This window comes from Chroicocephalus ridibundus, chromosome 5 (genome assembly GCF_963924245.1).
Source record: "Chroicocephalus ridibundus chromosome 5, bChrRid1.1, whole genome shotgun sequence".
In the NCBI taxonomy this organism is placed as follows: domain Eukaryota; kingdom Metazoa; phylum Chordata; class Aves; order Charadriiformes; family Laridae; genus Chroicocephalus; species Chroicocephalus ridibundus.
This window is the reverse complement of record NC_086288.1, coordinates 67,293,759-67,315,006: the sequence shown is the minus strand read 5'-3', so window position 1 is coordinate 67,315,006 and position 21,248 is coordinate 67,293,759. Positions and strand designations below refer to the sequence as shown.

Here is a 21,248-nt window from a genome sequence, read left to right as displayed (position 1 = left end):
GACAGGTCAAAGCAGCTTTTACACGTGCCTACAACAAAGAGGCACATCTCACTCCATATTCACTTCATTCAGTCAAGACACCTAAAAGGCAGTCGGGATCTGCGGTGACCTTAGAACTGAACGAAGGCTTGAATGTGGAAGAGATCCAGTCTGATGAGGATGAGGAAGATACTGTTGAAAGTGATGCAATGATTAAGGTGACTTAGTTTCCTCAGTGTTAAATTACCATGCTAAACTGTTTTCTTGGTTTTAGTTACCTTTCTGGGTACCTTTCTGAATGAAAAAAAAGTATTTGATAGTAGCTACTGAATATGTCATCTCTCAACTTTTGAATTCTTAACTAGTAGTGGTGTGAAAAAGTCTGTTATTTCCATCCACTGACTTCTGCTTGAACGGTGGATCCAAGCGAGGCATCACTGTAAATTTGTGAATATGGCATCCGATTCCAAAACTTAGTAGTATTTTCGGTGCTGGTGGGGAGGGTGCCATTGGTGAGGAGCAGCCGCAGGCCTTGGCATGTGGTTATCCCAGATGGCGATGCCAGCAATGCCCTTTGTCTGCATCGCCAAATCGGGGAACTGTGCTCGGCCGTTAAGACTGAGTGTTGTAGAGTCTGTGCTCTCCTTGATACCCAAAAGGGGAGGGGAAGAGACAGCTTTTTCTTTTAACGCTTAAGCGTAAGTCAAAATGCTATTTGTCAGGGTGCAGTTGGATTTGAAACTGTGTATTCTGTTTGTAGCAAAAAAAGCCGAAGTCTTCCAAGTTGCCAAAAAGAGAGAAAAATGAAGAAACAACAAAAAAAGAAGGGAAAAGAAAAGAGAAGACAAGACATTAAACAAAATAAAGTCTTGCTCTGGATGCAGCTTTGCTTATCTAACTTCTGGCAGGAACATAAAACCGATCCAGCGACGGAGCTGGGGAAGCAGACCCAGCGCCTTGGAACTGCTCCTCTTATAGAGGCGGTGGAGCCACTGCGCGCTCTGTGCAGCGCGGTACTGACTCCTGACGTGCTGCGACGTTACAAGTGAGGAGTGCCCTTGTGCCACAAACACTGGGGTGCGTAAACACAATGAAAATATGATCCTTAGTTACCTGGCAGTTACGCTAAGTCTTCCTAGGACTTTACTCTTTTTTTTTTTTTATAAGTCCCCTGACATTATGTGGTGAATTTACTCTTGTAAATAGTACATGATGCAAGTCCCCTGCCCCCAATCTAAATTGCGTATTTGTACATTACAGGAATTAAGCAGTGTATAAATTTACAATAAAAGGTTTCACAGGAGTCTTTTAAAGTTTTGGTTAAGTTCATGGAGTGTTCTGTCTCTCCTCCCCCCCCTCTTTTCTTCCAAGGTTTTGGCTTCCCTTCATGTACAGGACGTGGCGTTATTCTCTTCCTACAACTTCCCTTTTGTTCAGTTAAAGATAGAGAAAAGCAGTGAGGGGTTTGGTTCCAAAACTTGAGGAGCCTGTGCTTGTATGAGTTGTATCTTTAATCAAAACCAGAAAGGAATACTTAAAGTAAGAAATGTTTAATAGAAAATACTCATAAAAGTTCAGAACTGATGTTGAAAAAGAGAACACTAGGGGTTTTTTTTGCCACTCATGTAACACAGAATGTCCCTTGGTTTGTCTTTGGTGCAGATAAAATGCAAATTTTACTTGGTAAGAAGAATCATCAATCAGTTTTATTACTATAATAAATCAAAGTACAAAATTTATCAAAAGCTAAATAAATATTTACAGGCTATCACAAAATAGAAGTGGCTTGGTTGTTGTTATTAAATCCCAGTGGGGAAAAGATGCGTAATGTAGTGATAGAGCTTTCCCCGCCGCTTGCCAGCCAACGCGTGCAGTTCTGAAAATAAAAAGAGGCGGTTAGTCATATCCCAAGATACAAAGACTGTGATAGCAAACAACGAGGTTTTCTCAGACTGAAAGAAAAAAGGAAATTAACAAAAATGAGGTTATTTTGGTGTATATAACTTATATTATCACTTGTGCATTACTATGACCTATAACTTAAGTTTTCACATCAGGTTTGCACGAGGAAATCTGCCTTCAAATGTCAAAATTAATGAGGAACTTCTTTGTTAACTCCTTTTCAGTTACCATTCCTTTAACAAAACTGAAGTCTTGTAGCCGAGTGTGTGGTACAGACAGAGCAGTTGTCTCGTTCTTTGAAATATGAGTCTTTCAAGCCAACACCATGTTGCTGTTTTGCTCCTTGGCTTGTTGGTAGATCTCTAGACGCATTTGATGATGCCGAGATCTTCAAACTGTTCTCTGCGCTACTGGAGCACAACTGGCGTTCAGGAACATGTTCCAAACAGAACATGTTGCAGATGGTAACGTGATCACAGAGGTAAGCTGGTTTAAAGCCTCCCAACTGGAATGATTTAATAACCAGGTTAGTTGCAGTTGCAGAAGGTACTGGTGTTTGTACGTCTGAGGGCAGACAGGCGATACAGCTGGGCTTCAGTTACCCGAGGGACAGCCCTAGGCTGTAAGTTGCATTTTTGAACGCTGTATTTCCCTTGCTGGGAAAAACTCCCCATGTCCTCTCGAATGAGCCCCGTTAAGTAAAAAAACACAGGCTCTAGCACATACCTGAATTTATTGGTCCCCATCTTCTGGTTTGAGGTACTGTGTGCAGTCGTTTATTTTCTTAAGATGAACAATGTTAATCCTTTCAGAACACATTGGACATACGTTTTCGGTCTGTAACATGCTGTTTCAAAAGAAGGGTGACTGGTCAAATGATAATTCTAACATTTTTCAGATGAAGGGCTGGGCCTGAGGCAGAGAGCATAGAGTATGTTCTGACCTGTGCTGTGTAACAAATACAGGCCAGAGCAATGGCCGCTTCCGTCTAGGCGTAGCAAAGTTTGGTTTGTTCATTTTTAACATTTGAGAACTAACATCCTGAGAGGAACGCTGCGGAGGTTTGCTTGGGCATGAGGAAAACTTGGCAACTAAAACATATGCAAAGGAGCTTGGGCTAGAACATGATGCTTCTGCAGCTTCACAGTGCCCGACACCTGAACAGAGCTCTCCCGTCCCCCTCTCACACAGACGATTCCTGGGGACGATAATCTAACACCCCGTTCTGTCTGTGTTTTGTTTGTTTTGGTGACTCGCTGTGCCTGTGTTCCCCCTGCCCCTCCTCTCAGGCCGCCTTCGGGCAAGGAGCTGAGAAACCTACCCAAGCCCCCTCCCCTCCATCTTCAGTACTGCTCCTGTTGTTGGAGCCCAGCAGCGCCAGCTGAGTTCATTCTTATCATAGTTTTTGGTTGGCTTTGAAGTGAAGTGAGGTGTGAGTACGTTAGACGAGACTACCAAGTAAGGGATATTCCTCTTCTGCACCCTCCCCCCTGCAAGCTGTTACATGTTCTTAGTACCAAATGGAGGAGTTTGCTAAAATGTGAACAAACATTGGAATCCTGCAACAGAAAACAAATCCCAACTTACTTCTTGAATTCTGAGTACAGGGCAGGAAAGTCACAGTGGGGGCAGACTGTCCAGTCATCTCGCAGCATGTGCCGACCCTGCGCGCAACAGCCACAAGTCATTAAAGGGCATGTGCCGTCCTGGTACACGGGGCATTGAGATTTGTACCCGTGATTGTGAAAAAGTCTCAGCAACCGCGTTCTACAGATCCTGAGGAATCAAAAAACCAAACCCGTAATAGCCTCGCTGTAAAAATTCTGTAACTAGAAAAGGAGCTCTCTGCGAGATGCAGTGTTTTCATTCTAATTCTCATTTCTCTTTTAAAAAAAGAAATCTAAGAACGTGTGGAGTTAAACCTTTTAAAAATTCTTTTAGTTTGGTAATTCTAGAATGCTGGCTGTAGACCTGTATCTCAAGATGTATGTAAGTCAACTGCGATTTTTGGTGGTGCAGTGACGTTCAAAAAATGCCCCCAAAGCCACGTCACCTGAACCCAAGAGGTCGCATTCAATGCCATCAAGTCTGTGACATAGCGGCTGCCTGGCACTCGCCTCTTCAATCAGAAATTATTTCCTCCGTTCCGGTGTGGTTTACTAATTTGCTTTTGATACAAAGAATTCATATAAACTTTTTCACTACTATAAAACGCAACAGCACCTTGAACTATACTGAGAGATTTATGTTCTAATCCAGTAGACTCTTTTGACACTGACTCTCATAAGATATTTGAAAATGCTGTATTTCTAATGATGTTACAAATACCGGTGATGTAAATGAACTATAACCAAGACAGAGCTTAATAAATATAACTTGAAATATACGTGAATCTGTACTTTACCTTTGGCCTGTAAAGCTATATTTTAAAGCCTTGTGGTTTTTTGTTAAGATAATACTTTAAAATATACTGGTCATCTTATTCTGCTAAACCAATAAAGTTAAAAAAATAGATAATTGCTATAAATATTTTTTTTGTAAAATGTAATTCTTTAGTTTTAATAAAGAATGCTAACTCCAACATTTGATTCCTGTTCATGTAAATGTTGATTTTTCTGTAGTTCTAGTGTGATAAATCACTTGAGCCTAGTTAAAATGAGGTGTGAGGATTTTGTACTGATGCTGGTTAGCAGTGGGAGGCAGGGCTCTTCCCCTGGGCTCTACCCCATCCATACCTTTTCAGTACGGTCTCAAGTATAGCCTGAGACAAAAACGTTAAAACTTCTCATTTCTGTTAGGCTCGGTAATGTAACATCCTGAGGTCACTGGCTGAACGTTACTTAACCCAGGAAGTGCCTAAAAATTCTGGGCAATGCCCAAACCAGATTTTTGAAGTGGTGTGGGTTGGGCTGTTTTTTTTAATTATTTGAAGTCTTGGCAGCGTGGGGTTTATGGGGGGAGAGCTGTGCTCTCCACAAGCTCCTGCACATGGAAGAAGAGACGGAGACGTCCATCTCGGCCGTGACTGCACCTCAGCAAAGGGCTGGGCAGGCACCAACCCCACAGTCCTGTCTCTGCTGGGCACCTGCTGCACCCAACGCTGTTGTAGGTGACAAATAAGGACACCCTACGATAGGTAAAGACAACAAAAATGTTTTTTCACTGATTTGGTAACTGCCTGGGAAAAACCCCCAGCAAACCAACCCACAAAAACGTTTAGCTTGAAGCTACTGGCAAACCAAAGCTGTTCAGATGAACTTATTTTTAAAAGGCAAGAAAAGCTTTGTGTTCGTTCTGGTGCCGCAGCCACTCACAGTTGCAATACAGTACGGGAGGTTGTTTTTACAGCCGGGACACAGAAGTTCGCACTCTGGGAGCTGGAACGCACAATAGGGACAGGCTGTTGTTGGCTCCTCTGCCTCTGTTGTGTCTGGGCGTCTAGAAGTAAGATACAAACGTGAATAAAAACCTCAAGCACGTTGAACTTGACCGGAGGTGGTTTACAATGCCTTTGATGTTTAGCAAGGGCTTTTTTCTGTGAGTTATTTTCATAGTTTCCCGTTGCCATTTTATATTCTACCAGATAATTCCTTTTAACTATCAACCAAGCTTCATCACAATTATGTAAACTCAAATAGGTTATTTTTACCATTTAATTTGAAACAGTACAACCTTTTTAAATCTGTAACAGATCAGAATACTTTGAAATCTTTCAAAACTCATGACCTATATGTATAGAATATAAAGCTATGGCTTCTCTGTTTCAGTGTTTTTCTGTGACAGGAGTGACCACAAAGAACTGAAGTAATGAGCCATGAAAGTGGCATCCTGGTAGGACTCTACAGCTCATAACTGCCTTTCGCAGAGTTTGGGGCTTGTTTCAGCCAAGTGTGGGTCAGAATGGTGGTCCTGATCCAGCCATCATGGCACCTGGGGGCAGGTGGGGGGGCAGGGGGAGACCTTTTTTCAGGTTTCTTGTGTGACGTTTAATCTTCCATGGAACAGTTGTTATAGATAAAGAGCTTGGATTCGCTTTTAGCATGTTTTCCAATGAAGAGGATGCGTCTTTTCTAATGTTTACCCTAGTAACCTTGGAGACAATTAGATGGCTTCCTTCGTTATTTCAGTACTTAGCCTAATGAGAAAGCCTGGTTTCTCAGTTTACTAGCCTGGGCATGTATGTTTCCCTCACAAAACGGCCTGTTCCTTTGTCTCAAGAAACCTGCGGTATGAATAAACATGCTAGATTAGGAATGGCTTTTAACAGTGATGGAACATACTGGAATGTTCTAGAAATATTAACAAGCAGGCAATGGGGAAGAACTTCGCATGACTTTCAAAAAAGTGGTTAAAAGACATGGAACAGAATAAGACAAACAGTTGTCGCAGTGCTCATCTGTGGTAACCTACTGCTGTTCTGCATGCTTATGCATGAAAACAAGGCGATGACACAGCTTGTACGTAGTATTCAGGTGGATATAGGCCAGAGCCAGCTTCAAAGAACTTTAAAAACAGTCAAAGCAAATGAAGTAGGCTGGAACAGCGACTCATTCTGCTGCTACATCAGTCCATGGGTTGCTCTTATCTTAAATTGAACTGAATCTTAAATTCAGTGTAGTTTTGGCCCTGCCTCCTCCAGAAAGGTTGTGAAAGAGTATCACAGAAAGGCTGTGAGCTAAAATAGCTACGTAAGCTGAAACACTCCAGGTCGTGAAAAAATACAACTGGTAGAGGGGAAATAAGCAAAAATAGAGGGCTATAAAATCATAAGTGACACACAAAAGGCTAGATCTCTCCCAACAGGAAAACTACGAGGCATCACGTTAAAGTAGCTAGGGACCAGTCTGGGCGCAATGGACCTTCTTGTCACAGGAGTCACGTGCTGCTAAAAATTTACATGGCTTCAAGCAGAGAGACTGGAGAAGCTCATGGAGAACTTAGAGACTTAATAAATACCTAAAACACCCCCAGGGGCTCAGCAAGTCCCTAAGCCTCAAAATGGTTAGAGCCTGTTAGAATAAGTAAGAAAAGCATTATATATGCTTGCCCTGCTCTTATAGGCTCACCTACGCGTCCTCCTTTGGCAGAAAATATTGTCTAGGATCTGTCAAAACAGAACTTCAGATAAGGAAGAAAATGTCAAGATTCCATCTATTTTACTTGCCCTTCCATTCTTTAGAATGCTCAGCCATTTACTCAGTCGCCTGAATCACAGAAGAGGACACTGCTCATGCTGCAGCAGCGACCAAGTCTACATGGACATTCCTAACCAGAGAACAACTAAAGCTGTAAGGCTGCACTCACGTCTGCATGGATGAGATGGAAAACGTTGCTGCTGGTTAGGAAGCATTGTACATACACATGGCATTTAAGGTTTATCGCATCCAAGGGAACAGAAGAGCCTTTAATTTTGAGAGAAGGGGGGAAATGGTTCTTAGCCTTCCAAATTTCAGACAGTGAAATAATAAGAAATCAGGATCAAGCTCATAGGCTTTATGAACAAAAATAACAAATAAAGCCTTGATACTGTGTACATTTGAAAGTACAGATTAACATCACTCACCTGACCATTGCTTCAATTTTCTTTTTGTATTTAAGATCTATTTTATTACGATACTCGGGTCTCATCAACATCGCAGCAAAATTGAAGGCTGAATTCTTCAATCCTGCTCTATGACACTCGATTACAGTTGAAGTCAAAATTGGCACAATGTCTGTAAGAGAATGAAACAATGATGTGAAATATTTATTTACCTATATTCACGTTGAAAGCCTTTGAGCTAATATGGCTAAAAATGTACTGATGAAAAATGAGGGTATTTTACTTCTTCCTCATGGTACACAGTTGCGCCATTTGTGCAATTCCTGTAACCAAACATAAGAAAATCATGGTTCCACCTCTCACTGCCTTGTGTTTCTGAAGCCCAGCATGGCAGCAGGCATGTTTGGATTATAACCATTTCTCCCTAATCCAGTCTGCCCTGTTTAAAGTCTACATTTTAGACTACATTTTCCAGGTACCCAAACGGTATTTTCAAAAGAAGATGGATCAGAATTTTGTGATGAAGTTGCAGAACCAATCAGTTCATTACATACGATCCTGAGCCTCTGTGTGGTTCAGGCAGCTCAGTACTGGTTATGGTGGGAGAGGACAGATGAAACTGCTGGTGAGGAACCCATCCTGGAGGCCGTATATATCAAAGCGCTACCCTGCGGAGGACAGCAGAGCACACTCTGCATTTACACTTTGTCGTGTGCCCTACGGGATCGTAGGAGGAGAATGTACCTTCTAACGCAACGATTAATGAATTGTCCTGTAGAGCACAGCACGCTCCTCTGCTGCCAGCACTTACGTGACGGGAACTTGCTGATGTTGTTGGCTACCCGGATAAGCATACGTGCTCCCTTCATGTGGTCACCACGTTTCACGTGCGTCTGGAATACAACAAACGTATCAAATTATCTGGAGCCTTTAGAGAGTAATTCCTGCAGCCTGCTCTTGGCATTCATCCTTCTGGGAGCTGAACGCCCACGGCTCTTTCATGAAACCGAGCAGAGGCGTATCTTGCGCCAGAGAAAGGACCAGAGACTTGATAGTGGCTCTTTCCCAGAAGTGTCTTTCTGGCCTCCAGCCCACCATTTGCCCGCTCTTGCCTCACTGCTGGTAGGGAGGGAGGGCAGAAGCTGGCTGGAGCTGAACAGACATCCTGATGGGCCAGGGGTTAACTACTAGAAATCATTTGAGCCCCCCCTGCTTCATCTCATTTACAGAAAAGCAGCGATCTGCTTATGAATAACAACGTATAATAGTACTAGCAGCATAACGTATTTGTAAGTATGAATGCAAAAGAAATAAAGGAAGCCAGATGCAGGTTTTTAATTATTCGTCATTTAAAAAAGAATATGCTAATCAAAGAGGCAGAAACAACCAAAGGGTATGGACTGTCCCTGTTAGCAAACACTTGGATTCTCACACACAACTTATATGACAAAGTAATTTACGTATAGAGAGCATCCACATATACAGTTCAATAAATTAGACTGTGCAATTCATGCATAAATTCAGTTTCTCAATTCATTACCTTCACTAAAATATAGCTGTGTAGAATCATAAGGTTTGTAGCCATCTCAGAAGGAATTTTAATCTTCTGGGTCTTTAACTCTGAATACATACTGAAAAGAACATCATGTGCATTTCGGTAGTTTCCTTAAAAACAAACAACACTGAACAGTGAATTTAATTTTTTGTAACAATTTCTTTACTAATGACATCTATGGAAGTTATATCGATTCTTAGAGCAAAACATTTGCATGACAATTTCTTTGGAAAGTCACAAGCAGTTGCTTGTCGCCGTACCCTACATGATGTCAGACAGGGAGTTAAGTAAGAAGAAAAACTACACTTGGAGAAGTCATCTGAACAGTAGCAAAAGGCATTTGTGGATGACAATTGCATAGAATGAAATTTAAAAAGTGGAAGATGCTGTAGCCAATAGATTGCTTCCACAATAAAGAGGAGATGAGGTATTTTTAGAGCATTTGGAGATGTTACCTCTTTTTGTTCTTCAATATCAAATATTCAAAAGCTGTTTAAATGTTAATTTAACATATTTTTACTTTATCATTTGCTTTGGCATCTCCTTGCCTCTGCAACCAAACCCCAAACCTTTCACAGAGACAATTAAAATTTGAACGTTAATTCACTAGATTATACTGCTTCAAGGTCACTATCAAGCATTGTCTAGAAACTTTAGAATTTCATTAAATTATCAACCTAGCTGAAAATGACCAGTGCTTAGCATGGTTAGTCTAAGCTTGCTGTTCATTCTTGCTTTGGTTTACGTTGTTTTGGGTTTTGTTTGCTTTTTTTTTCATTATTAGAGTATAAGGAAGTCATACTCTTTGCAGTTGGAGGCATTTAAAGAAAATTTCAGATTCAGTTATGTCATCAGACCTTTTTCCTCCAGCTTTCAAATTTTCTCTATCAGCAAACGTTTTTACTCTATAGAGCAATTTGTTATGTGTTGTTACACGCTGCAATTGAATCAAACAGTGGAATTTGTGTGAGGCAGCTCAATACCACTCCAGAACTAGTTGCTGGAAAACAACATTAATTTTTCAAGGTTGTTATACTGACTCTGAGTATAATAGGATCAGTCTTAAAATCGTGTGCTTACATAAAAACAACTTAAAGGAAAATTGCGCATAAAACGCCATACCCAAAGGAAAATACCAAACAGTTTGACTTTTAAGGAAAGAATAAACTTTATTGGTGTAAACTTCATAATCAAACTCACTGAAATCTCTTGAAGGAAGAGGGGGACAATCTAAAACTGTGCCTCTGCGGAGGAAACAATTACTGCAAGATTGGTGCTTTTTAATGAGAAAAACATCGTGCTTATTATTACAGTGTTGCACAACACATCTATACTATTAGGGAATATGAAATGTAGCATGGGATACTGCATTCTAGATAGAAGTTCTCAGATTCAGAGAAGCTAGTAAATAATTAAACCCTTGAGCCTTTACATTTCCTGCATACATAATTAGCACAAATGCAGGGCCACTTGCTGGGTCCTGCACTTGGGTCACAACCACCCCACACAGCGCTACAGGCTTGGGGCAGAGTGGCTGGAGAGCTGCCTGGCAGAAAAGGACCTGGGGGTGTTGGTCGACTGCCAGCTGAATATGAGCCAGCAGTGTGTCCGGGTGGCCAAGAAGGCCAACAGCATCCTGGCCTGTATTAGGAACAGTGTGGCGAGTAGGACTAGGGAAGTGATCGTCCCCCTGTACTCGGCACTGGTGAGGCCCCACTGCGAGTGCTGTGTCCAGTTTTGGGCCCCTCACCACAAAAAAGACATTGAGGTGTTGGAGCGTGTCCAGAGAAGGGCAACGAAGCTGGTGAGGGGTCTGGAGCACAAGTCTCATGAGGAGCAGCTGAGGGAGCTGGGGGTGTTCAGCCTGGAGAAAAGGAGGCTGAGGGGAGACCTTATCGCTCTCTACAGCTCCCTGAAAGGAGGGTGTAGGGAGGCGGGGGTCGGTCTCTTCTGCCAACTAACAGGCGATAGGACAAGAGGAAACGGTTTCAAATTGCACCAGGGGAGGCTTAGACTGGATATTAGAAAAAAGTTCTACACCGGAAGGGTTACCAAGCATTGGAGCAGGCTGCCCAGGGAAGTGGTGGAGTCGCCTTCCCTGGAGGTATTTAAAAGACGGGCAGATGTGGTGCTGAGGGACACGGTTCAGTGGTAAACTTGGCAGTATTAGATTTGTGGTTGGACTCTATGATCTTTAAGGTCTTTTCCAACCTAAACGATCGTATGATTCTATAAATATTCACTGCTACAATGAATTGGGTGATGATGCTGGCCAAGGGTTTAAGTGATTTTCCACTCCTTAGCCCAACGCTGAGCAGCAGCCCATAAATGTCAATTTGCCTGGGCTGTTCCCGAGTCCTCTACTTTTCCTTTACAGAGATTTTAACTTACTTGAAATGAAAAGCAAGCAGTGTTATGGTAGGGCGGTTGCCATGGCTACAGAGGAGAGCAAATAATGGAGGCAATAGCTATTCTGCTTCTAGCCCTGTCTCTTCTTATCACATTTTTCTGTTTCTAACTTCAGCTACCTACTACAGGGGAAAACAAGGCCTAAGTAAGCAGTACTGATCCTTCAATGGAAATCATCTGTGCACATCTCCCACTGAAAAAAATCATTTGCAAAGACTAAAGGATCAGTATCCAAGTCAGAAACTGCATGTAGAAACTGCAATTCTAAGATCTGTGATATACAAAAAAGTAAAGCAGCAAACAATCTTAATCTCTGTGTTTACTAGAATGTAATAAGGAACGCAGATATTTCCCACAATTTTTTTCCCCCCAATATTTAATATATAGGTATGAGTCCCAACCTTTTCACAAAGGCTACTTCAAATTCAAAATTAAACTTGAATATAATTAAAGGAACTGATACATGTCTTTTTTTAAGTATAATCCTGAATAAATAATGGTACCCTAAGTACTGCAAGGATGTAGTGTCAGAAAAGTCATATCAGGGAAAACGGACTTACCTGAACACTGCTCCTCCCTGGCGATTATTATAGCAGTTCTGGCAGCTTCTCTGTATTGCTTTAGTGCCATGTATAAGCGGAATAGGTACTTGGCATCCTTAATTAAATAACACAAAAGGAATTAATACCGAATACATACTGCTGAATCCCTTTCTTTACTTGCCTATCCCACCACCACATTCTTCATGGAAAGCGGACACGCTGGCTTGTTTCATGAAGAGCTCTTCACATCAACACGCTTTAGCTGTGCTACGTTCCCCTCCAAGTTTTGGCCATTAGGACAGTGGGATAAAAACCCACGTTGAGGACCCTGACTGAGTTGTGGCAGTTAGTTGCCAAGCCCTGTCAATATGGACGCAGAAAGCCGCAGACCGTTGGGCACACAGATTGTCATACGGGTGGAAACCCAACAACTTTGGGCAGGTAGGCATTTATGGTGTCAGAAAAGAACCAAAGGACTCCTTTTAGAAATACAAATTTTCCTAGAAATGCTTAAATTGTGTTATGGATCTAGATGCAAACATTGCTTAGTGTGGATAAGGATGACAAAATCTGGCCAATAAAGAGTGTATTGTTCTGCAACCAGATGGTAGACATCCAAGACAGCTAAAAAATTTAAAATTAAGGGGATTTTCAAGCTGCTAACAAAATGCATAAACAAAATAAACAATATCAAAATTCAAAGCTGATTTTCAATCAGCTAACAAAATGCATAAAATTTATAATTTGCTATACTATGTACTTTTGATACATTATATGAAGGGCAAATGTAGCAACGGGTTCACCCAAGAACAAACAATTCAACAGCAGGAGAATTAGTGAAATAACTTAAAAACAAAGCTTTAAATAAACAAGATGTCACTATTGGAGAAAACAAATGAGTTCTAGTTTTGTGAAGTGTACTTAAATTTCTAGCAGACTAGATAAAAGAAAAAAAGAAATCAACACGAGAAAAGACAATTGGTCTTTCATAAGGATTTTGAGAAAAAAAGAGGTCATTCCTAAAAACATAGCTAAAACACAAAATAAAATGACCTTGCTTATAATGAAAAGGAAGTAATAAGTGAAAACACCACCTGGGCTAGTGCCACTATTTTAACTTTAGCAGTGATTTCTAAAATGGGATCAATAAGAAAATAAAGTCTGTACATTATCACCTTTTAACTAGTAAATCCAGATTAAATTAAGATGAAATATTGTATATAATGGTATGGTTCTAACTTAAATATACAAATCAGAAAAAAAAAAAAGACACCGCTCGCTTTATAGAGACAGCTTAGCAAAAAAAACCCAAACCAACTAATTCTGCAATATTAGTAGTAAAAACAAACACAAATAAAAATTAAAAAGAATTGCATTAATCAACGTTGTGCTGTTCTTTGGAATACTGTGTGAGTTTTATATGTAAGTCTCAAACACATAGCAAAAACCCCAGAAATGCAAAGGAACAGAAATATGAAAGATATAAAGACGTTTCCTTATAAAGAAGATGACTGCAAAGATTAACTCTCTACTTGAGAAGCAAGGAAAAAAAACAATGAAAAATCACAGAAATAAAAGCAAGAGAGAAAGACTGGCATACAGAAAGAAAAAAGGCAAGTCAAATTCTTCTTTTTAACTTGCAATATAAAGAAAAATATTAAGTGACCAAAAGTAATTACTTTTAAACTAACAATGGAGCAGGATTTTAAGTAATGCATGATCACAAGGTCGAACACCATAAGAACCATAATTTAACAATAATGAAATAGTTATCTGGATAATAAAGTAACCACAACTACTTAAATTAATGCATATTATTTATCCACGGTAAACTGCCTTAAAAAGGAAAACTGCTATTCCCTAAGTGGGGTAAAATAAAAATTATTATGAATGGTAGGTTATGATATAATTCTTCCCAACTTCTGACACCTCCTTATGACCACAGATGGTCGTTCCACTGGCGACAGCAGAAGGCTGCACCTCTCCCCCATCCGGGATGCTTCTCCCTTTTCTCCTGCCCCAGCACAGACTAGTGGTCTTACATGGTGTTTGTCATATCCCTAATTTAATTTTACTTAAATAACATATTTAAATTACTCACATGGCAGCCATATGTAGAAAAATATAAAAGTAGAAGGCATTTAAGAAAATTAGCCTTATGTTTTACTTTCATATTCTTATGTTTAAAGTTAGCCATTTTAAAAGCAAAAAATGCAGGAAGAAATTTTCAATTGACAACGCCTTTCCTAAGGTCTTTGAAAAAATTTATTATCGCATCTAACTGATCTTAATATTAGAGAGCCATGATTTTAATTTAGTTTTGCTTTTTAAAACACATGCATTTAGAAAATAGGCACACAGAATGCAGCAGAACCTTGCTAGTTAATACTCCCTGAAAAATTACTAATGAACACACATGACAAATTAAGAATTTTTACATGTTAGAGTTAACAAATACAATAGTTGACATACCACATTTAAGAAATAGTTCATAATTAGTCAGACAATAGTGTAGAAAAATTTTGGCAAGCATAATAATTTTGGTAATATGGTACTTCATTAAAATCCCACATAATTGTTGGCTGCAGAAGATTTAAAGCAACCAGGCTGCTGTGAGCAATGATCTGGTTTGAAGTTCAACACTGAAAGGATTAGCAAGTTTCTGCTGCGTGGCTACTTAAGTTCACTCTTACTTTCAGCTTTACAAAAATAACACCACATAAAAGCTGCTATTCTCTAAAACCAACCCCATTTGCTTGATCATTTCAAACCCACTGTCTCCATAGCATAATAAGGATAAAGATGAACTGTTTTTAAAGCAGATTTTTAAAACAAATACGTATGATTTGATAAAGTAAAATTATGTTACTCACTGAGAGAGACTATGGCAGATTGGATTAAAGCATTCAGAAGAACAAGAGAGAGCTTTTAAACAAGGAAAAGAAAGCTCTACATTGACGTTCAAAACAAGGTTAATTATGGCAATTACAGCATTCACAAAATTCCTAAGTGTGTTCCAAGATCTTCAGAATCTCTTCACTACGGAGATCATAATGTAGCTCACTTCCCTTATCCAGTCCCATGCAGACGGCTAGGCTGCTGCTCTTAGAAAAGAGACTGGATGCGACAGTTTCTGTCCAACCAACTTGCAGCATAAATGTGAAATTACATTTGCTTATGCATCTAATTTTCATCTAATGCCTCAGCAGCTTCATTCTCTTCTGGTCTCTTGCAGTTGGATTTCGTTTGTTTCACTATGTTTTGCTTCTCTCATAGTTTTATTAATGTTCACATTACAAATTATGGGTAAATAATGAGGTAAATAATAACAATGAGATAGTATTAGGGGTGAAATAAACTTACTGCACCAAGACCATGACACCTCCGTCATTACCAAACCGTACCCCCCTCAGTAAGGCAGAATCTATTCTTCCATACATATCATTCTGCACCTGAATGTATTTACTGTGAGTTTGCATGACACTAAATTCCTTGACTATGGAATTAATTGCAGACTGCAATGTCTGTACCTGAGGTCTGGTGGTCATAGCAGAAAAACATGTGTGCAGCGCCATTTAGCTCACATTCAAGCTCTGCTGTAACAGGCAGTAAAACTTGAAGTGGCTCAGCCACTTAGTTCCATGAACTCAAGACTAAATACAATTGAATGTACCATAAATTCTATGGACATCAAAGCCAAAAATGGACTCTGAAGCTTGTTTTTCTATAGCTCAAACTCAGAGAAAGCAGACAGCCCATCGGCAGTTACTTGCAAGAGAGCTGTTTGGCATCTTAACCTCAAGTGCTGCTGTTCTGATGTCTAACATCACGTTTACAGTGGACACTTTTAAACTGTCCTGGAAAAAAAATCATACCAATGGCATATGGTCAAAATCTACTTCTTGTATTGTATATATAGCACAGATCTAATATATGTTCTACTTAGTTTGTGAATGATCCTCTTCTTTTATTACCAAACCTATGGCAAACAATACACAAAAATCTGTCAGCAAGTATCTTCCAACTCCCAAATTGGTATATACAAGAGAGAAAAAGATGAAATAGTCTACCAGTCTGCCAAAAGCCTTTTAGCACACCCAGTGAATGGTTTGCTTTTAATAAAGGAGCAGGAAACCTGGAAGAAAGGGTAATGGTCCTATCTATATTTTACTAATTGATCACATGACATTAAAAGAAGCCTCATAGCACACAGCACCTCTTATCTCACAAAGCACCTCCTAAATAGCATAAAAGAAAAAAATGTAAGGTTCTAAAGATATAAAGAAGACTTTCTATGACAATGATGAGTGAAAACATAAAAATCAGTGTCCACAGGACTTTATTCTCCCACTGTTAATCAAACTTCCATGTTAGGAAGGTCTGTCACCAAAAATCTTTAAATGTGCTTCCTGTTTTTTTAAATTTTCTATTGTAAATTAAATATGCAATTTTATTCTCCAGCACAGAACAGAAACTCTGTGTTTTAGTTTACAGAACTACAGCCTATATCTGCAGATGAAACTGACTCTATGAACAATTAATTCAAACTTTAAACTAAATACTTCTAATTAATAAGAAATCAAAAAATAAAGATAATTGGTTTTTAAACATTGTTTAACTGTTCATATGCACATCCACACGAAGCTGTTACATTTTCCAGTGATTTCAGTAAATTTTTGAGTTGCTCTGAGCTAAGCTAGTTTTGAAAACACGGTCATTCATCACTTCAGAAATCAACAGGGAGCTGGCAATTTTGAAAATCTGTGCACAACTTTTTATGTCTTATGTTGATGTGGGAAAACAGGAACTAACGTAGCCTGATCATCTTTGGCTTTTTGTTCTTCATCTCCTATTTACTATCTTACTTTCTTCCACTGCAACAGTTAGACCAACTCCCCACACTGCGAGAAGAGATCAGTGCTGTAGTTAGTCTTGAGACACACACGTGCTGACCATCCTCAGCATAAGCATTAATTTGAATCTCCTCTGTCCAACCACCCACTTTTATAAAGCTTGGAGAAAGATGATTATATCTAAGATAGTTACTGCCTTTCTTATAAGTCTAAAACTGAAGTTACTGGCTGAGTGACTCAGAGTTATCACAGAAGTCTTGCTGCTTACATGAAACCAAGCTAAAACAGTACCTATGTCTACCAAAAATTTTAGGACAAAATAAGCTCAAAAGATTTGCACCACAGCAATATGACACAATAGCAGTGACAAAACTACAATACCTTGGGCATGCCATCACTCTCTCCCATAAGATAGTCTATCAGCTGATTTGTTAGGGCTTCATCTTTTGCCCGTCCCACCTATTAAATAAAGACAGAAGAAATTATGATATGAAAGAGAAAGGAAAAATACTTACTCATAAAGAGGCCTTCCACAAAAACACTGAAACTAGATTATTTAAAACAGGATTTATTTTTTAGTCTGTGTGGTCAAGCTAGATGATTACTTGCTTCATCAGCTTTGACACACAGTAGTTCATAATTGTTTTCTATTGTGTTATGGTAGGGGATTATAATTAAATAGGTCTCTACCAGCATGAACTGTTCCTCTCCTTTAGTGTTGGGAAGGCGTCGGAATTTAGGCACCATGAGCTGAAGCCTGCAGTCACAAAGCTATGCCTGTCAACCCAGCACAATTTGCATCTCAGAGGAATATTCGGCCCTGGTCACTAGAATAGAGCCAGCACTATCTGGCCAGTTGAACAGACAGTCTCAAAAACATGGCTGAGATGATGAGATTCCACAGGATACATACAGTACACCCGCGGCAATAGTCTTTGGGCTGTTTCATAGCCTTTGTTTTATTCATTTGGGCTGAAACATCTGGATCTGGAGGATGAGGCCAGGCTCTTTTCAGTGGTACCTGGCAACAGGACAAGAGGTAACGGGCACAAACTTGCACATAGGAAGTTCCACCTAAACTTGAGGAGGAACTTCTTTACTTTGAGGGTGGCAGAGCACTGGAAGAGGCTGCCCAGAGAGGTGGTGGAGTCTCCATCTCTGGAGACATTCAAAACCTGCCTGGACACGTTCCTGTGCAACCTGCTGTAGGTGACCCTGCTCTGGCAGGAGGGTTGGACTAGATGATCTCCAGGGGTCCCTTCCAACCCTACGATTCTGTGATTCTGTGAAAACATTAGACAGCTCAAACAAGCCCTGCCAACAGCTCAAACAAGCCCTGCCAACAGCTCTGTGAGATGGAAGGCCTCAAGAGCGGCTGTGGTAGCTCTAAGCAGAGTCAGGTCTACCGTTTAAGAGTCTAAAAAAACTCTAGTGACACCTAACAAGATTTTCAAAGCTGTGGGTTCTTCAAGGGAATGGAGGCAGTCTGAGCATGGTTTGGATGACAGGAAGTGAAAGGCGCAGTGGATGCTGGATGGAAGATGGATGATGGATCTGCTGATGGATGCAGATGGAAGCTGGCAATGGGCCTCCTTAGGCAGGTTTCCAGCGTGTATTTTCTAGGAGGGAACCTCAAGAAACAGAGTAGGTTCACAGGTACTGAGGTGCAGCGTGAGCTGGAGACCTGATGACTACCAAATTTTGGAGATCATGAGCAAAATAACTACACAAAGATTGCTTCATCCCCAATTTTTTTTTTTTAGGGATGGAAAAGAGATTTTTAGAGATAATAATGATAAAAACCAAAAGGTGTTAGTAGGACTGATGCTGCAGCTAGTCTTCTGTCTGATAGTGGAAGCTGAGAGCAGTGAGCAGTGGCTATTGTCTGCCTTGACTTCAGAAAGGCTTTTGACTCCATCTCCCGTAACATCCTCATAGAGAAGATGATGAAGTATAGGTTGGATGAGCAGACAGTGAGGTGGACTGAAAACTGGCCGAATGGCCAGGCCCAGGGGGTTGTGATTAATAATACAAAGCCTAGTTGAAGGCCAGTATCTAGCAGTGTACCCCAGGGGTCAATACTGGGTCCAATCTGATCTGGATGATGGGGCAGAGCACACCCTTAGCAAGACTGCTGATGATACAAAACTGGGTGGAGTGGCTGATACACCAGAGGGCTGTGCTGCCATCCGAAGAGTCTCCGACAGACTGAAGAAACGGATGGACAGAAAAGTCATGAAGTTCAATAAAGGGAAGTGTAAAATCCTGCACCATGGGAGGAACAACCCCACGTGCCAGTACACGCTGGGGGCCACCCAGCTGGAAAGAAGCTTTGCAGAAAAGGACCCGAGGGTCATTAAGTTGAGCATGAGTTACCAATCTGCCCTTGCAGCAAAGAAGGATATTGGTATCCTGGGCTGCATTAGGAGGAGTGTTGCCAGCAAGTTGAGGCAGGTGATCCTTCCCCTCTACTCCAGTAGGGAGTGAGAGGCCGCACCTGGAATGCTGTGTCCGGTTCTGGGCTCCTCGGTACAAGGGAGAGAAAGACATACTGGAGAGTCCAGCAAAGGGCCACTAAGCTGATGAAGAGCCTGGAGCATCTCTCACAGGAGGAAAGGCTGAGAGAGCTGGGACTACTGAGGCTGGAGAGCAGAAGGCGTGGGGGGAAGTTAATTATAAAAGTACTTCAAGGGAGGGCGCCAAGAGGAAGGAGACAGTTTCTCTTTAGTGGTGCCCAGTGACAGGATGAGAGGCAATGGGCACAAGCTGAAACACAGGAAGTTCCATCTGAACACCGTGAAACACTTTTTTGCTGTGAGGGTGACCAAGCACTAACACAGATCTGCCCAGGGAGGTTGTGAGATTCAAAAGCCGTCTGGACATGATCTTGGGAAACCGGCTCTAGGTGGCCCTGCCTGAGCAAAGGTGTTGGATCAGATGACCTCCAGAAGTTCTTTCCAATCTCAACCCTTCCATGATTCTGTGGTAAAGAGCGCGAATGGAGGCATACTGACACCTCTAACCATGGTGTGCAGACTGGAAAAAATCAGCAAAACTGAAAAATCGTATATGGAAAAGCTTAAGTGTCTTTGACACACAACCACAAAAATCTGAATGAATTCACAAACTCTCCTTTGAAGACTGAAAATGCTTTTTCCTCTGGTGTCAGTATTAACTTATTTTACTTTTTTAATGTTTAGATATCACCTTTACTGGCAGTTTTCCTTCTATTTGCAATCTGTCCAAACACACTCACACTAGGAAAATGTCACAACACTGAAGGTAAACTTCTTGAAAAGACAAATAATTTTTTGTTTAATCAAAGTTGCTTACTGTTTCAATTGCCATTTCTATAGCCAAGTTATCTTCCGTGTTTGGACTTTTCATAAAGTGCTTTAAAGCCTAAAATGATATAAAAGAAAAGTTAAAACTCAGACATATGAAATTAATATTTTCCTAATTTTTATCAAGTTATTTCTCTCTGCATTTTGACAGACAAGTGGCACGCTGCATGCTTATCTTGGCTGTACTTTATGGCCATAAGGATAACCACATACAGTACAGAGGTAGCAGCTGCTCTTACAGATACTCCTGCAAGAAAGAAGCATTGAGTCTTTGCCAAATCCTGGTGTATACCTTCATCTAACTGTGAAAGATGTTCACAGCAATACGGTGAGAAGAAATTAATGATTCATGTGACATTGGACCTTTCCCCCCTCTACACCCCAGTTGAAGGAGCAGCCACCTACAATGGCTCTAATTTGCAAAATCAGAATTATTTTTCTGGTATGTGTTCAGTATGCAAAAGTCAAACATTTAATAAGTGTCAATTCACTGATTTGTAACTGATCAAAAGGAAGTGTGCCAATTGACATACTTCAATTAACATATTTCCTTTTTTAAAAAAAAGCTTTAAGTTAGGGGATGCTGTAGTATTAAATGAATTAATTAGTCAGCAACCAAGTTGTCATGGATCAAGCTAATAAAATATAAATAAATTCTGCTTCTATGTTCATGACATTTAGAGATTCATTGAGAATAGCATATCATTGATCCACCTGGAGCCTCTACTGCCATGAAAAAGTTACATGCATGGCAGTGTATAATTCACAAAATACAATGTAGATAACTGTAAATATAAATAGTTTACTTATGTTTTTATACTTTTTAAAAAATATAAGTATGTCATCAGTTAAAGCAGCTAAAGTCTACTATGAACCTCCCTGATTTTGAAGTATTGTTGAATTTTGAACAGTTTCTATGAACGTTTAACTATCACTGTTTTAATCTTTAAGTACTGACCCGTCCGTATTGACCGCACAGCAAGAAAAATTTTCCCGCCTGAAAATGCTTCTTTTCTCCTTCAAAATACAGTGCGATGCTCTGATAATCTTCATTGGTAGTACTTTCAGAACCTGCAACAGATAGATAGCAATGACAATAGAGTATTCTTGTTAAGTAAGATA

General features: G+C 40.3%; 3 protein-coding genes across 9 annotated transcripts in view; 2 read left to right on the top strand and 1 right to left on the bottom strand.

Annotated features, from left to right (window-relative positions):
• RFC1 (replication factor C subunit 1) overlaps nt 1-1,730 on the top strand; it is a 41,483-nt gene extending 39,753 nt beyond the window's left edge. For all 3 annotated transcript variants that reach the window (XM_063337082.1, XM_063337081.1, XM_063337083.1), the window contains 2 exons: nt 6-197; nt 740-1,730. In XM_063337082.1, the coding sequence (XP_063193152.1) occupies nt 6-197; nt 740-835 (288 nt within the window). In that variant the 3' untranslated portion in view covers nt 836-1,730. The remainder of the gene's footprint in view (nt 1-5; nt 198-739) is intronic.
• RPL9 (ribosomal protein L9) overlaps nt 1-21,248 on the top strand; it is a 219,691-nt gene that overhangs the window by 73,210 nt on the left and 125,233 nt on the right. The gene's annotated exons all lie outside the window — the stretch shown is intronic.
• WDR19 (WD repeat domain 19) overlaps nt 1,724-21,248 on the bottom strand; it is a 47,459-nt gene continuing 27,934 nt past the window's right edge. For 4 of the 5 annotated variants that reach the window (XM_063337076.1, XM_063337078.1, XM_063337079.1 and 1 more), the window contains 10 exons: nt 21,085-21,197; nt 20,116-20,184; nt 17,164-17,241; nt 11,948-12,044; nt 8,964-9,088; nt 8,235-8,316; nt 7,445-7,595; nt 5,196-5,319; nt 3,469-3,545; nt 2,545-2,728 (listed from right to left, as the gene is read on the bottom strand). In XM_063337076.1, coding sequence (XP_063193146.1) covers nt 2,614-2,728; nt 3,469-3,545; nt 5,196-5,319; nt 7,445-7,595; nt 8,235-8,316; nt 8,964-9,088; nt 11,948-12,044; nt 17,164-17,241; nt 20,116-20,184; nt 21,085-21,197 — 1,031 coding nt within the window. In that variant the 3' untranslated portion in view covers nt 2,545-2,613. Of the gene's footprint in view, nt 1,856-2,544; nt 2,729-3,468; nt 3,546-5,195; nt 5,320-7,444; nt 7,596-8,234; nt 8,317-8,963; nt 9,089-11,947; nt 12,045-17,163; nt 17,242-20,115; nt 20,185-21,084; nt 21,198-21,248 lie in introns of those variants that run through there. The other variant, XM_063337077.1, reaches the window with a different exon arrangement.